At 37.4% G+C, this 14621-nt stretch overlaps 1 protein-coding gene across 1 annotated transcript in view; it reads right to left on the bottom strand.

The window, feature by feature from the left end:
- COL25A1 (collagen type XXV alpha 1 chain) overlaps positions 1–14621 on the bottom strand; it is an 87167-nt gene that overhangs the window by 30014 nt on the left and 42532 nt on the right. Inside the window, exons 6-8 of the mRNA XM_040238378.1 lie at positions 9468–9521; positions 7472–7498; positions 4774–4818 (exon numbers count right to left, since the gene is read on the bottom strand). Of these exons, the coding sequence (XP_040094312.1) occupies positions 4774–4818; positions 7472–7498; positions 9468–9521 (126 nt within the window). The remainder of the gene's footprint in view (positions 1–4773; positions 4819–7471; positions 7499–9467; positions 9522–14621) is intronic.

Below are 14621 nucleotides of genomic sequence, written 5' to 3'. Positions count from 1 at the left end.
AAATCAATCATTCAAGTACAGAAAGTTTCTGTTTTGGGCTGTGATTGTTTTTAAACACACCATTGATATGTAGATAAATGAAGTGAATGTGGGGATATTTCTATCACTCATTAATTCATTCAATAAGTATTTATTGAGCATCGGTTTTTATGCCAGCCATGTTCTGGATGCAGGGATACTAGGAGAGAGGGAGACAAAGTTTCAAACCCTGTCCTTGTTCTGTGCTTACAATACAGTCACCCCTCCATATCCCTGGGTTCTGCATATGTGGATTCATCCAACTTCAGATCAAAAATATTAGGGGGAAAAAAATTACAGGAAATTCCAAAAAGCAAAACTTAAATTCCTGGATCCCTGGCAACTGTTTACATAGTATTAGGTATAATAATGGAGCAGGAAATGGCAACCCACTCCAGGATTCTTGCCTGGAGAATCCCATGGACCGAGGAGCCTGGTGGGCTACTGTCCACGGGGTCGCAAAGAGTCGGACAAGACTGAGCGACTTCACTTTCTTCCTTTCTTTTCTTATAGACAATGGTGTGGAGAAGGGAATGGCAATCCACTCCAGTATTCTTGCCTGGAGAATTCCATGGACAGAGCCTGGCAGGCTGTAGTCCATGGGGTTGCAAAAGAGTTGGACATGACTGAGCAACTAACACACAGGTATAATAAGTGATCTAGAGATGCTTTTTAAAGTACAGTTGACTTTTGAACAGCATGAGTTTAAACTGCAAAAGTCCATTTGTATGCGGATTTTTTTTTCAAAAACATCTACAGTAAATATTGTAGTACCACATGATCTGCAGTTATGGAGGAAATGGGGATATGGAGGAAGCATGTAGAAGTTGGGCCTTTTGTAAATTATATCCTAATTTTCAAACGTGGCAGAGTCTCAGTACCCCTAAGGCCCACATTGTTAAAGGGTCAACTGAATATGGGAGAAAGTTCATGGGTTATAGGAAAATTCTGCTGCTGCTGCTGCTGCTAAGTCACTTCAGTCATGTCCGACTCTGTGAGACCCCATAGACGGCAGCCCATGAGGCTCCCCCGTCCCTGGGATTCTCCAGGCAAGAACACTGGAGTGGGTTGCCATTTCCTTCTCCAATGCATGAAGGTGAAAAGTGAAAGTGAAGTCGCTCAGTCGTGTCCAACTCTTATCGACCCCATGGCCTGCAGCCTACCAGGCTCCTCCGTCCATGGGATTTTCCAGGCAAGAGTACTGGAGTGGGGTGCCATTGCCTTCCCCAGGAAAATTCTACTCCACTTTAAATAAAGGACATCCTAGGATTTTGATATCCTCGAGGATCCTGGAATCAATCCCCTAAGGATACTGATGGACTACGGTAATCAATGGTATATACGTATAGAACCTGCCTACCAATGCAGGAGACCTAAGAGATGCAGGTTTGATCCCTGTTGGGAAGATCCCCTGGCAGAGGGCATGCCAACCCACTCTAGTATTCTTGCCTGGAGAATCCCATGGACAGAAGAATCTGGTGGGCTACAGTCCACAGGGTTGCAAAGAGTCAGAGATGACTGAAGTGACTTAAATGCACCAACATTTACTTTCAAGTGTGGGAATAAAAGGTAAGAAATCCATTTCTACGTTAGTTGGTGAGGTTAACACTCCAAGAGCAGAACCTAACCTTCCCTTAGTAACTCCATGTATGATTAAAATCAGTCTTCAGCAGGTCACTCTTAAGTCCAGAGTGCATTGTAGCTGCTGGCCACAGAGAAAACCCAGTCCAGAGGTTTTTAACAGTCCCACAGCATTTCCAGATGACCAGTCTGGAAAGGTTTAGATTGCTTTACCATCCAAAGGCAGAGTTGGATCAAAGGGAAAAAAATTCTATTAAAGTGAATCAGCCGATGATGTAATTTACTACATCAATGGCAGAAAAGAAGCATTTTTTGATTTTACATCTCAAACTTGGTAAATCATGAATGAGTTTCACATACTGAACCCAAAGGCCATGAGAAGAGTGTTTCTAACATGCTGGAAACAAATTATATGACAGAAGCAGGAAATGTTTAAAAAACACATCAAAAATTATATTCCAATTACAGCATTCTTGGGAATGAATGCTACAGCTCAGATTACATATTATATGTTACATATTCTTATTTACAACCCTCTGTTTAGACTCATTGAAAGTTTATAGAAATGATTTCCGTTTTAACTGAAGCCTTTCTTGTACCTAATTTCAGTTGACTAATAAAACTTTTTGATAAAAAAGAAAAATAACCAATCTAGTTGATTTCCATTTCCATGTGGTAAGAAAGCTAACATTTACTGAGAGTTTACTATGTGTGAGTCGGTATGGTAAATGATTTGCATTAATATAAAAAATAAAAACAGTATTCCTTTGAGATGAATTTAGCCTTTACAAATAAAAAAGTTGCTTTAGTATTACAATGTTAAATTTTAAAAATGTGTGATTAAAGAAATAATTATTGGCCTACATTCAAAATATGAAGCTCTAAAAATACATCTTCTAAAGCTTAAACCTCTCTACATAAATCCACATAGGCATAGCTCAGACTTGGCATAGATTGTTTTCACTTGAAGAAACTGCTCTCCATTTAGAAGATTTCCTTTCTTTAAGCAGAGGTTGGCAACTATGGCCTGGGAGGGCCAAATGCAGCTAGCCACCTGTTTTTGTGTAGCCCAAGAGCTAAGAATGGTTTTTGTATTTTAAATGGTTAAAAAAAGTCAAAAGAATAATATTTCGTGACATGTGAAAAGCACATGAAATTAAAATTTCAGTGTCCAGAAATAAAGTTTTATTGGAATAGAGCCACTCTCATCAGTATACATATTGTCTACGGTTGCTCTCATGCTCTGATGACAGAGCTGAGTAGTTGTGACAGACACCACATGGCCCACAAAAACTAAAGGATTCGTCTTCTGGTCCTTTACGGGGAAAGTTTGCTGACCTCTGCTTTTAAGCAAAACAAGAAAGTTAAACCTAATATCCATGTTTATATATCTGCGGTTTGAAATTTTTACTTCAAAAAGTCATAGAGGTATATCATTGATCTCATTAATATTAAAACATACTCAGGTTGTGGTGGATTGCAGTGATACTTGAATCTAACAGATAATAAAATGGGTTGCAGCACTGGTTCTCAGCGCAGGATAATTTTGTTCTGCAGGGGACAACTGGCAAGCTCTGGAGACAAGGTTGGTTGTCGCAACTTGGGAATGCTATCGGCATCTAGCGGGAGAGGCCAGGAACGATGCTAGACATCCGACATTTACCCCATGGAGGATTATCCAGCCCTGAATGTCAGGGGTGCTGAGGTTAAGAAACCCTGGTCTGCAAGAAACTGACAGTCTAGCCTAACATCTAGACTGTGTGTGTGCTCAGTTGTGTCTGACTCTTTGCAACCCCATGGACTGTAGCCCACCAGATTCTTCTGCCCATGGAATTTCCCAGGCAAGAATGCTGGAGCAGGTTGCCATTTCCTACTCAAGAGGATCTTCCCAACCCAGGGATCGAACCCCTGTCTCCTGTGTCTCCTGCCTTGGCGGGCGGGTTCTTCACCACTGAGGCATCTGGTGCCAGGGAACTTCTAGACGACCCCTTGAATACAAACACAATTGCTACTCAGGGACACTGTCATTAACCTATCCCTACCACCACGCCATATTTATATTAATATTTATAAGAATAAGAAAGACAAATTTCTCTTTATTTTATGGGTACAGTTTTATGACTAACAATTATCCATCTGTACAGTAATAATTTTCAAATTAGACCATTCCTATTCTCAACTACAAGCCTAAATGAATCGTTCTTTGTCTCATCAATTAGCCTGATTTAAATTAAATCTGACTATTCCATTTTCATCTGGGCTTTCCAGGTGGTGTCAGTGGTAAAGAACCTGCCTGCCAATGCAGGAGATGGAAGAGATTTGCGTTTGATCCCTGGGTTGGGAAGATGCCTGGAGCAGGAAATGGCAACCCGCTCTAGTATTTTTGCCTGGGAAATCCCATGGAGAGAGAAGCCTGGTCAGCCACAGTTCTTGAGGTCAGAGTCAGACACAACTGCAGGACTGAGTACATACGTTCCACAATTCTAAACATATACCACAAATGAAGTAAAAATTTCCTTTCTACGTCAGAGACGCCCATGAAGTAAGAAACCAAGCAAAGGCTGTGATAGCCTGGGGAAAAAAAACATGAGGTAGGAAGATGAAACACAGATCACTGCAATGTAAATGCTAGTAATGGTTTAAAATTTTTTAAAAAGTACAGTGTGAAAGCTGACAAAATATTCGGGTTTGGTACATTTTAAGTCGAGGCAAATTTTCAAGACTGCATTAGAGGTTCTAACCAAGGGACACTAACTTTTATCAAACTCTTACATCTCATCCCAGTCCTGCAACCTGTCCTAAAACTGGGACAAATGGAATCACTTTAGGAACTCTACTTATACATCCCTGTATATAAAGGGAGTGCTCCATTTACACATAAAGAGTGGGGTGTTTTTGTCTTGAGTCATATTACTAGAAACCAAGCTACGCCTTTTCTAGAATTTTTGAAGTACCATTTTACTTTTAAAATATTTAAATTTGTAGCTAGGAACTTGTAGAATAATCACTTCTTATCAATTAAATATTTAAATGCTTTCTAATCTTGTAAAATTATCTCTGATCTTGTCATATTAAGCTATGATTTCTCAACTTTCTCAAAATCTCCCATTTCATGTAAATGAAATAATATTCTTGCTCATAAGCATGCTCTCCTATTTTTGAAAAACACTGTACCTTTTCGCCTGTGTCACCTTTGGGACCATTCTCTCCAGCATCTCCCTAAGGGGGGAGAAAAGAAATATATGAAAACATAGTGGTGATGCTCAGCAATGAGTATCCTTATTTTGAGTTTTCCTTATTTTAAGTTTCCTTTCAGAGGCACTATATATTAATAGCTGTTGTGAACGTTCAACAGAGTTAATGTACCTTACTTGACCAACTGCCTGATATCAACCCATCCAAATAAACTTTATTACAATGAAGATGACTGCATAGTTTTAAACTACTCCATGATATTAACAGAAAGTAATTTCTCTGACTTTTAATAGCTTATTCTGGCACTAAGAGCTGCTTTAACTCTTTCTGTTTTCTCTGCTTAAAGAGTCACTCTAACAAAGACTTTCTCTTGATTCCCTCCATATGCTTTCTGCTTTATCCCTTCTGTCTCCTTCTTTGTCCCATTCCTGATTCCTGGACTCCTGCCCTCTCCTTTCCCTTCCATCTGTGTAAATTCTACTCTGTCTTCGAGCCCATCTCAAATCTCTAGGCTCTCAAAGTGCATGACACAGCCCTCAAAACTGTGCAGTGAATATTGATTTATCTAGGCATACAGGTTTTGCATTGAGAAATAAATGTTTTAATAAAGTCAATAAATAAAAATTTTACCTTATTAGAAAATCTTCAAAAATCACAGCAAAATAATCTGAGGAGTTTATGCTTCCTTTGTTAGTTTTGAGAGCTCCTATGCCTATTTTGTCACTGATATCTCCTTTCTAACCACAAAGCAATGTAGTAGAAAACAAGTCATTTGTGTATTATCCATGTTTTGTGTCCTATTCTGAATTCTTTAAGTCATACAGCATGTTCTAGTGGAAACATCATAGACTTTGGAGCCAGAGACCTAGCCCAGCTCTAGTACCTACTGAGCAAGTGAAAATCTATTTGCATCAAATTTCTCATGTGCAACATAAGGACAAGAATACTTTACAGGGTTATAAGAAATAATTCCTGTGTCTAAAGCAATGAGGACCATATCTGACACAACATAAGCTGTTAATGGTGGCCATTAGCAATAACAATGCATTATTGTTCTTGTATTCCATGAGAATACCCTTCTGTCTCCCATAGGAGGTCCCCTTTCTATCATTTAACATTTTCCATAAAATAAGAGAGAAGCTATTGATAATGATTTCCCTGAGAGAAGGAGGGGTGTTGAGAGAGGGAGATTTTAACTTTTTTTCTTCGGTTTCTTTTCTTGTTTCAAATAAGCATGAGGCTAACCTGCTCGGGAATTCTTTTATGGAGACGGGTACACCAGAGCACCCGGGAGTCTGAGTCACTTTATCCCATGAGACCCTGGAACCATGCTGGCACTGCTGCTTTCCCCTCCTTACTTTCTACACAAAAGAGTCATCTGATGACTAATTAATTTCACATTAATTACCATGAACTGGTTGGATGCCAAATAAATATACCGATCATCAGTTAGGAGGGACTTTTGATAGGCAGCCCATTAGCATGCTTTAAAAAATTGCTTGGAAATCCCTTTGTTAAAAAACAAAACAAATAAAACAAACTTTCTTATTAGGAAAACTGGTTCAGAGTGGTCAGGAGGCAAAGGGTTTGACAGAAAAGTGACCCTTCTGCTTTGCTCACCTTCTGTTTAAATCAATCTCTTTTACTCTTGTTTTACAATGGTCAAAAATACAGTTAAATTCACAAAGCTTGCTGGACCTGTAGATGTATTTCTTTTGGGATTAGTGGTGATGATACTGATTTGTCAGAGAGATCGTATCACTTACGAAGAGCATTATGTGGTATCTTGGTGATTGCCAACACAGACAACACACGTTTAAACACTGGTCAAGTACATAGCAAGAGAACATTCCCCAAAGCAGGAAGAAGGGTGTCTGTCTGAGAGAATTTTAACATACGCACTCTGCTTCTCCTTTTGTTTCTCTTTTTAGGTTTTTATGGGAATTCTTTGTGGGATAACGTTCAGTATGTTTGCTGCAGGTAAACATCTGTATCCCTTTGACCTAGTGACCTAAGAAGCAATAGAGGTATGGATGCTTAGAACAGTGCTGGAAAGGCTTCGGCAAGCAGGCAGAACAGAAATTTTGCAGGCCTAGAGGTTTTTGAAAGCAATTTTAAAGCCTGACACAGAATGTTTAAATTTGCTTTCTCCTTTCGTTAAATCTTCTTACCCAAACTTCTGAACATATATAAGAATTACCCTACTTTCTCCTTCCATTAATTAGCAGTTTGAAAGAAACAGTGGCCAGTATATCTATCTACATCTATATCTAGGATAGCTTGTTTATTGTGCTTTGCTTTATTGCCCCTCAAAGACACCGCATTTTTTTACAAATTGAAGATTTGTGGCAACCATGTGTCAAGCAAGACAAAAGGCACCATTTTTCTAACAGCATCATTTTTCAATTAAGATATACATACTGTCTTTGAGTTATAATGCTATTGAACTCTTAGAGGATTATAGTATAGCATAACTTTTACATGCTCCGAGAAACCAAAAATTCATATGATTCATTTTATTGCAATATACACTTTATCGCAGTGATGTGGAATGGAACCTGAAATATCTACAAGATATACTTGTATACCTGTACCTATCTATCCATCCACATATAAACTCAGTTTAGTTTGGTGCCTCTTGGGGGGAGGAGATTAAAGACAGGCAGAATCATCTCACCTTTACTCCTTGTTCTCCAGGTTCTCCCTGCACAAAAGAACAAAGTGAGTGACAGTATAAAACACCTAATTAAGCAACATTAAACAAAATCAAATATTGAGCATACTAGTTAAATGATATGTGATATTTTCTATTTTGCCAATACCAATACATAGTTGCTTTCTAAAAGCAAATGATGAATTTCATCTTTTTATCAGCAAATGATGAAAATTGAATATGGATATCAACAGCAAATGTCACTTTAATTCTTTTCTTTTGAGGACTAAAGATGATCAGCAAAGCCTGGCTTTTAGGGCACTAAGGAGAGCAATGTTGAGGCAATTCTGAGATTATGACATCTTATTCTGATCAGACTCTGACTCAGTAAGGTGAGCTAGCACATCCCTCTGTGAAATCTTTCATTCCAAGTACTCCCTGGGGCATGGATTATTTCTGGGGTCTGGAGTACCAGTGTAGTTCACCAGAATCCCTGACATGACTAAGGCCTGAACTTGGACCCTTTCACAATGTCATGAATGTTCTTCAATCTGTTGTTAACCACTGTGTTCTAAATCAGGTGTACTTTAGGAGTCATTAGTTTTTTCAGAAAAGATACTAGATTGAGGCAGCATCTAAGTGAGTTTAGGAGAGATGTCTTTATGCAAAAATGATGATCATGACAGTCTAAAGACTAAAACGCAAAATTGTGTTCTGAAGAGTCTCATTTTCATTTTACCCAGGAAGAGACAGGGAACAGAATCAGAGAGTAAATCTACAGCAAATCACACACATTACGATAATATCCTTCTTAAGAAAAGCTTGAGGAAGTATTGCAATAAGGTCACACTGCTTCAAAAATTATTTTTAAGGCAGTGATTGCATTTTTAAAAAATCCTAATGCACTCTTAAAGTCAATTTGAAGGCAACACTCTGTTCACTCCCTGAAACTTGGCTGGACCCTTTGGCTTTTTGAATTTCTGGTTACCTTTCACTGCTTAACAGCCATCCTGATGGTTGCTAGGCAACAGAGGAACAGTACTCAGAACAAGCATTAAGCATTAACTCCTATCATTTGACTTTTTAGCATGGAGGTAGAGAGGGAAGAAGATAGGAAAATGGCTGTAGTCCCAGAAGGAATATTTTCTTTCCTCTCCTGAAGGACAAAGGACAGGTCTATACATTTTAGGTCTGTTCTAGGCGCCTGTCAATAGCAATGTGATCTGTAAAATCAGCTGACAGGCATCTGTGGCTATGGATACACAGCAGCACAGCTGATGGGATTAGCCATTAGTTCTGTCCTTCAAGGGATGGTCACTCATCAGAGGATTTGGGGTTTGTCTGCCTATCTGGTTTAAACTAAACTGTCACCAATCTTTTTATGTTTACCAGATTCATTTGTTCTTCAGAAACAAAGGAAATTTGGAATCTCCCCCCAAATCTCCATTACATTTTTTCCCTATTTAGTAATGCAGACTACATCCATTTTTAAATTTCAAACATGCTACATTTTTATTACGCTTTCCATTTGATTTAAATGAATTAATTCATTTTAATTGATCAATAAATTGATTAATATTATGCTTTTCATTTGATTAACTTGTTGGGTTTTAGAGGTGGCCAGATCTTGAGGAAAAGTCACAGTGGCACGGTCAACATTTTCTTTAGTATGTCTTGTAAAAATTATATGAGCCTTGGTAGTGTGGATGTGACCTGTGTTTTAATACGTTCATCAAGTGGTAAAATGACGAAAGTCATATTTGAAATACAGGCTTTCTCATGTTAAGTATCCCAGAAGTCAAAGTTTAGACAATCATGTCCTACACTCTCTCTGTGTTTAAAATGAAAATCATGAACATCATTTATTCTTTAGTCACAAAGTTTTATACTATAACATATTTTACTATTGACAAAAGATTCCATCCAAGAAAAACCAGTGGGATATAAAAAATTGTAACAGCTTAAAATTTCATGAAAAATCGTGCCTCAAATGATTCTGCTTGGTTTTCTTTGTACCAACCTTTAGCCCTGGTATGCCATTCTGTCCCACTGCTCCAGGCAACCCAGGTTCACCCTCAAAATAAAAAAAAAAAGATACTACTAAGTAAAACACAGAAAATCAACACGTTATACAGATTGTTAGAGGATATAACCAACCATCCAATAATACTCAAGAAGTACATAGTATGTTAAACTAGTTATACAAGTTAGCTTGTTTGGGCCAAAATTCTATGTGCTATGGACCAGGGATACAAGAGGGCTAATTTTCTTGTGTTCAGTCTTTTCTTCACTAAGAAAGCAAAAACAAATTATCAGTGGAAAATGAATATCTAGCATGGTGCTAGGTACACCAAGTAAATATTTGATGAATGAGTAAAAGACATCTGAAAATTTAAGACTTGATGGAGAATTTTCAAGCGATTCCTCAGCTCAGGAAAACAGAGACTAAGTCATTGTATTTATTAGAATTAAGGAAAATGAGCATCTCCAAACCTAAATCCTGAAGCATACACACAACTTCTTAATTCCTTTAGACACATCTGACACAAAAATAAAGATGGCTTTGACTTCTCTTCCCAGTTTCACTGTAAAGATGATTAAAATAAACATTCAGGGTTGCGGTTTTCATTGTCATATTGAGTGACAGGTATTTGAGAAAATGATGATGACTATTAGCTAGAAAGATTACACATTTCAGAAAGATAATGAGGTATATCAGTCTTTCTAGACTCTGAACCAACAATTGTTTTCCAAAGAGGAAGAGGAAAAATATTTTCAAGTGCTCAGAAGCAAAGGAAAAATATTCTGCATGATGACTGCAGTTAACAATACTCAATGGTATATTTCAAAGCTGTTAAGAGAGTAGGTCTTGAAAGTTCTCATCACAAGGAAAAAGAATGTAACTATGTGAGAAGATGGATGCTAACCAAAGTTATTGTAATCATTTCACAACATATACACGTATCAAATCATTATGGTATACACTTAAAACTAACTCAACGTCATATGTCAATTGTAACAATAAAACTGGGAGAAGACAGAAAGCAGTGTGGCTTTTGTTATTTCCATGAACTTAAACTTACAGCAACTAGAATTTCATTTAAAAACATTCCCAAGTCATTTATTACGTGCTTCAACTACTGGGCAGGTTTCTTTCCAATGAGGGTTAAAAAGCTGCTCCTTAGTTGATTTTTTAAGTTGACTATTTTTTAGAGCAGTTTTAGGTTCATAGCAAATTTAGTTGATTTTTTAAGAATGTTCTCTAAGCTGCCTGACTTAGGACTTCCCTGATAGCTCAGTTGGTAAAGAATCCACCTGCAATGCAGGAGACCCTGGCTCAATACCTGGGTCAGGAAGATCCACTGGAGAAGGAATAGGCTACCCACTCCAGTATTCTGGCCTGGAGAATTCCATGGACTGTATAGTCCATGGGGTAGTAAGACATGACTGAATGACTTTCACTTTCACTTCTAAGCTGCCTGAAGGGCAGAAATTGTGACATTTTCATATCTGTGCTGTTACCTTCAAAAACATAACCCCTAGTAAAATGGTAACATTTTTTAAGTGCCAAGAATTTTACATTCATTAACTCACTTAATTCTCACAAATTTCTATGAGATAAGTACTATCTTTATTCCTCTTTAATAGATGAAGAAACTAAGGCACAGAAAGATAAAGTAATTTTTCCAGATTTACACAACTCTGCCTTAAGAGGTTGTGCTCTTAATATAATTATGCATTGGTGAATGAATGCATCTAGAAATCGGGAGGGCTGGTGATGAATATTTCTATCCTCATTATCATTTGGCTTATACTCCTCATTAATAAATGACCTCCAGAATGTATACAAACCTGGACTAAATGTAACTTATTTAAAGATGATTTTGTACACCTACCAGATAAACTAGGCAATGTGAAGTATAGTGTCTTTCTAAAAGGGCAAAAAATGTTTTACGATTATACTGGGTTATTGTACCATAATTGCTAAAGTCTTAACTCATGGAAGAAATTCTTCTTCCTCTATAAAGTTACACTGCAATCATTTGCATTTTCCTTGAGAAAATGGCAAAAATGTTGACTTAGAATAACGATGGCCATTATAAGAAAATTTTGATATGTCCTTTGTACATAACCAAGGGTAAGAATGTCAATAACCTCAGATAGGCAGATGATACCAGCCTTATGGGAGAAAGTGAAGAGGAACTAAAAAGCCTCTTGATGAAAGTGAAAGAGGAGTGAAAAAGTTGGCTTAAAGCTCAACATTCAGAAAACGAACATCATGGCATCTGCTCCCATCACTTCATGGGAAATAGATGGGGAAACAGTGGAAACAGTGTCAGAATTTATTTTGGGGGGCTCCAAAATCACTGCAGATGGTGACTGCAGCCATGAAATTAAAAGATGCTTACTCCTTGGAAGAAAAGTTATGACCAACCTAGATAGCATATTCAAAAGCAGAGACATTACTTTGCCGACTAAGGTCCATCTAGTCAAGGCTATGGTTTTTCCTGTGGTCATGTATGGATGTGAGAGTTGGGCTGTGAAGAAGGCTGAGCACCAAAGAATTGATGCTTTTGAACTGTGGTGTTGGAGAAGACTCTTGAGAGTCCCTTGGACTGCAAGGAGATCCAACCAGTCCATTCTGAAAGAGATCAGCCCTGGGATTTCTTTGGAAGGAATGATGCTAAAGCTGAAACTCCAGTACTTTGGCCACCTCATGCGAAGAGTTGATTCATTGGAAAAGACTCTGACGCTGGGAGGGATTGGGGGCAGGAGGAGAAGGGGACGACCGAGGATGAGATGGCTGGATGGCATCACGGACTCGATGGACGTGAGTCTGAGTGAACTCTGAGAGTTGGTGATGAACAGGGAAGCCTGGCGTGCTGCGATTCATGGGGTTGCAAAGAGTCGGACACGACTGAGCGACTGAACTGAAGTGAACTGAACTGAAGGGTAAGAGAGGATCCAGGAGGAGGAGATGGCAACTTGCTTCAGTATTCTTGCCTGGAAAATTCCATGGACAGAGGAGTCTGGTGGATCACACAGTCCATGGGGTCGCAAAGCGTCAGACACAACTGAGCGACTGAGCACACACAAGGGTAAGCGCTCCACAGGAAATCGAATACACCCCTAAAGAGGACGCTCATTTACCACGTGACCATGAAAAGAGCTACGGAGTCTGCTTCTTCAAAGAACCTGCAGCAGGATGCACTAATATCATAACTCATGGTTTAATGCAAACAAGAAATGCTGCCAGGGAACAATACAAACTTTGTTTAGACTTTCAAAGAATAACTATGGTAGCCAGAATTATTTTTTTTTTTAATGGTTAAGCCCCTGGAACCAGACAAAATACATGCTGAGATTTTGAAGCAAGGGAGACAAATGCTGCTTAGGTATCTGCATAACATCCTTCTTAAAATATGAACATCAAGGGACTAAAACTTGATCCTTTTTTCCCTTTGATTTTATGTTTTGTTAAAATAATCTTTTAAAGTAAAAGGAAATAAAACATTGCATCCATAATCCCATCATTCTATAACTGTTTTCATTTTGTCCTGTTTCCTTCTAGTCTCTTAAATTTATGCTTACATATTTCAAGCAATTGTAAACTTATTACATAGTTTGACATACTGATTTTTTATTATTTTATACTGCATGTTTGGTTTTACACAGTATTTGTGTCTTATAAATAGTTTATCATCTATCAAAGTCACATCTGATCATTTGTTTAATCTGCCCCAAACTGTTGAATACTTAGATTGTTTCCAATTTTTGCTATTAAAGATAAATTAAACATCTATGTAAATATTTCAAAGTTGCTTTCCAAACAGGATCTGAGCTTTATCTGCTTTTCCAGGCACCCACTCTGTTACTTTTTCCCAACTTCATCAGCATTGTATATCATAATTTTAATTACTTTTGTGGCTATTTTAATGAGTACAAATAAGAACTTCCTGAAGTTCAGGTCTACATTTATCCTTTGTAAGGTTAAATAGGTATCCAGCAAGATTTTAAAGCTAAAAAGTGAATAAGGCTGTTTCCTGAATGAAGCAAGGCAAGATAAAAAAGAAGGCAAAGTGACTCATAGCATTTCACCTTTCTAAAAAGTTATAATAAGAAAAATACACTCAAATTCAGATTAGGAGATTAAGAAACACTCTATTATTGTTCAAATTTAGTTTCCCAGGTTGTGGTAAAGTAATGTTACAGATGAAACATTGTACAACTTTGAGTACCAAGGCCAAGCGGTGGGATTCTGGAAGTCATTAATTCTTTCAATTAACATTTAGTGAAGATTTACTACATGTTTTACTCTGAGCAGAGTGTTTCCTGGGATATAAGGATGAAATAGACATGACAGGTGCCTGTGCCCAGAGAGCTTATTTTTGAGTGAGAAAAGAGATATCTAGGTAAATAACTTAAAAGGATATCTAATTAAGATGGAACTTTTTTCTTTGAGCAAAATTTTCTTCATAAAGAGGCATAATAAATAGAAATCAAAGGAAAGTCTTAATGAAGAATAAAGCATACATCATATAGTATATTAGTATTTTCTAGCATATGAGGACAGAATATTATTAATCTCATGAGGTATCCTCAAATAATTACAGTTATGTTACTTTATTGTTGTACATAATACAGTATAAAAAGTACATACACAGAGAAATATATCAGAAAAGTATAGACCAAAAAAAGAGGAATTAGGTTTTATGTGTATGTGTGTGTGTGCATGTGGAGAAATAGTCTTGTGTTTATTGGATAATCTATTCATCTGTTTCTGAATGCATCTCATATTCACAAGTACTAAGGACATTACAAAGATAGTAATAAACAAAAATAGCAGCTAACATCTTAACTACAGGTAGATTGATGGATTTTTCTTTATTATACTTTAAATTCCCAGTGCATTACTCCCAAATGACAATTTGTGCATTTAAGCTAAAAATAAGTTGAACTGACTTTTGAGAAGGATGACACTACTTTCTTTTAAAACCAGATGCTCTAACATCACTCAAGGCTTTTACAATTATTTCAGGTACAGCTATTCAGGGGCAATTTGAAAGAATACTTGAAGATAGAAAGGAATATAGTTTCCTTACAAAACTGAGTGCTAAAGAGAAACAGGTCATTTAGTAGTAATACTGCTCCCTGTCACTTCAATCACAGTGGG

This window comes from Oryx dammah, unplaced genomic scaffold (genome assembly GCF_014754425.2).
Source record: "Oryx dammah isolate SB20612 unplaced genomic scaffold, SCBI_Odam_1.1 HiC_scaffold_3, whole genome shotgun sequence".
Classification (NCBI taxonomy): domain Eukaryota; kingdom Metazoa; phylum Chordata; class Mammalia; order Artiodactyla; family Bovidae; genus Oryx; species Oryx dammah.
This window is presented reverse-complemented; position numbering and strand designations above follow the sequence as displayed.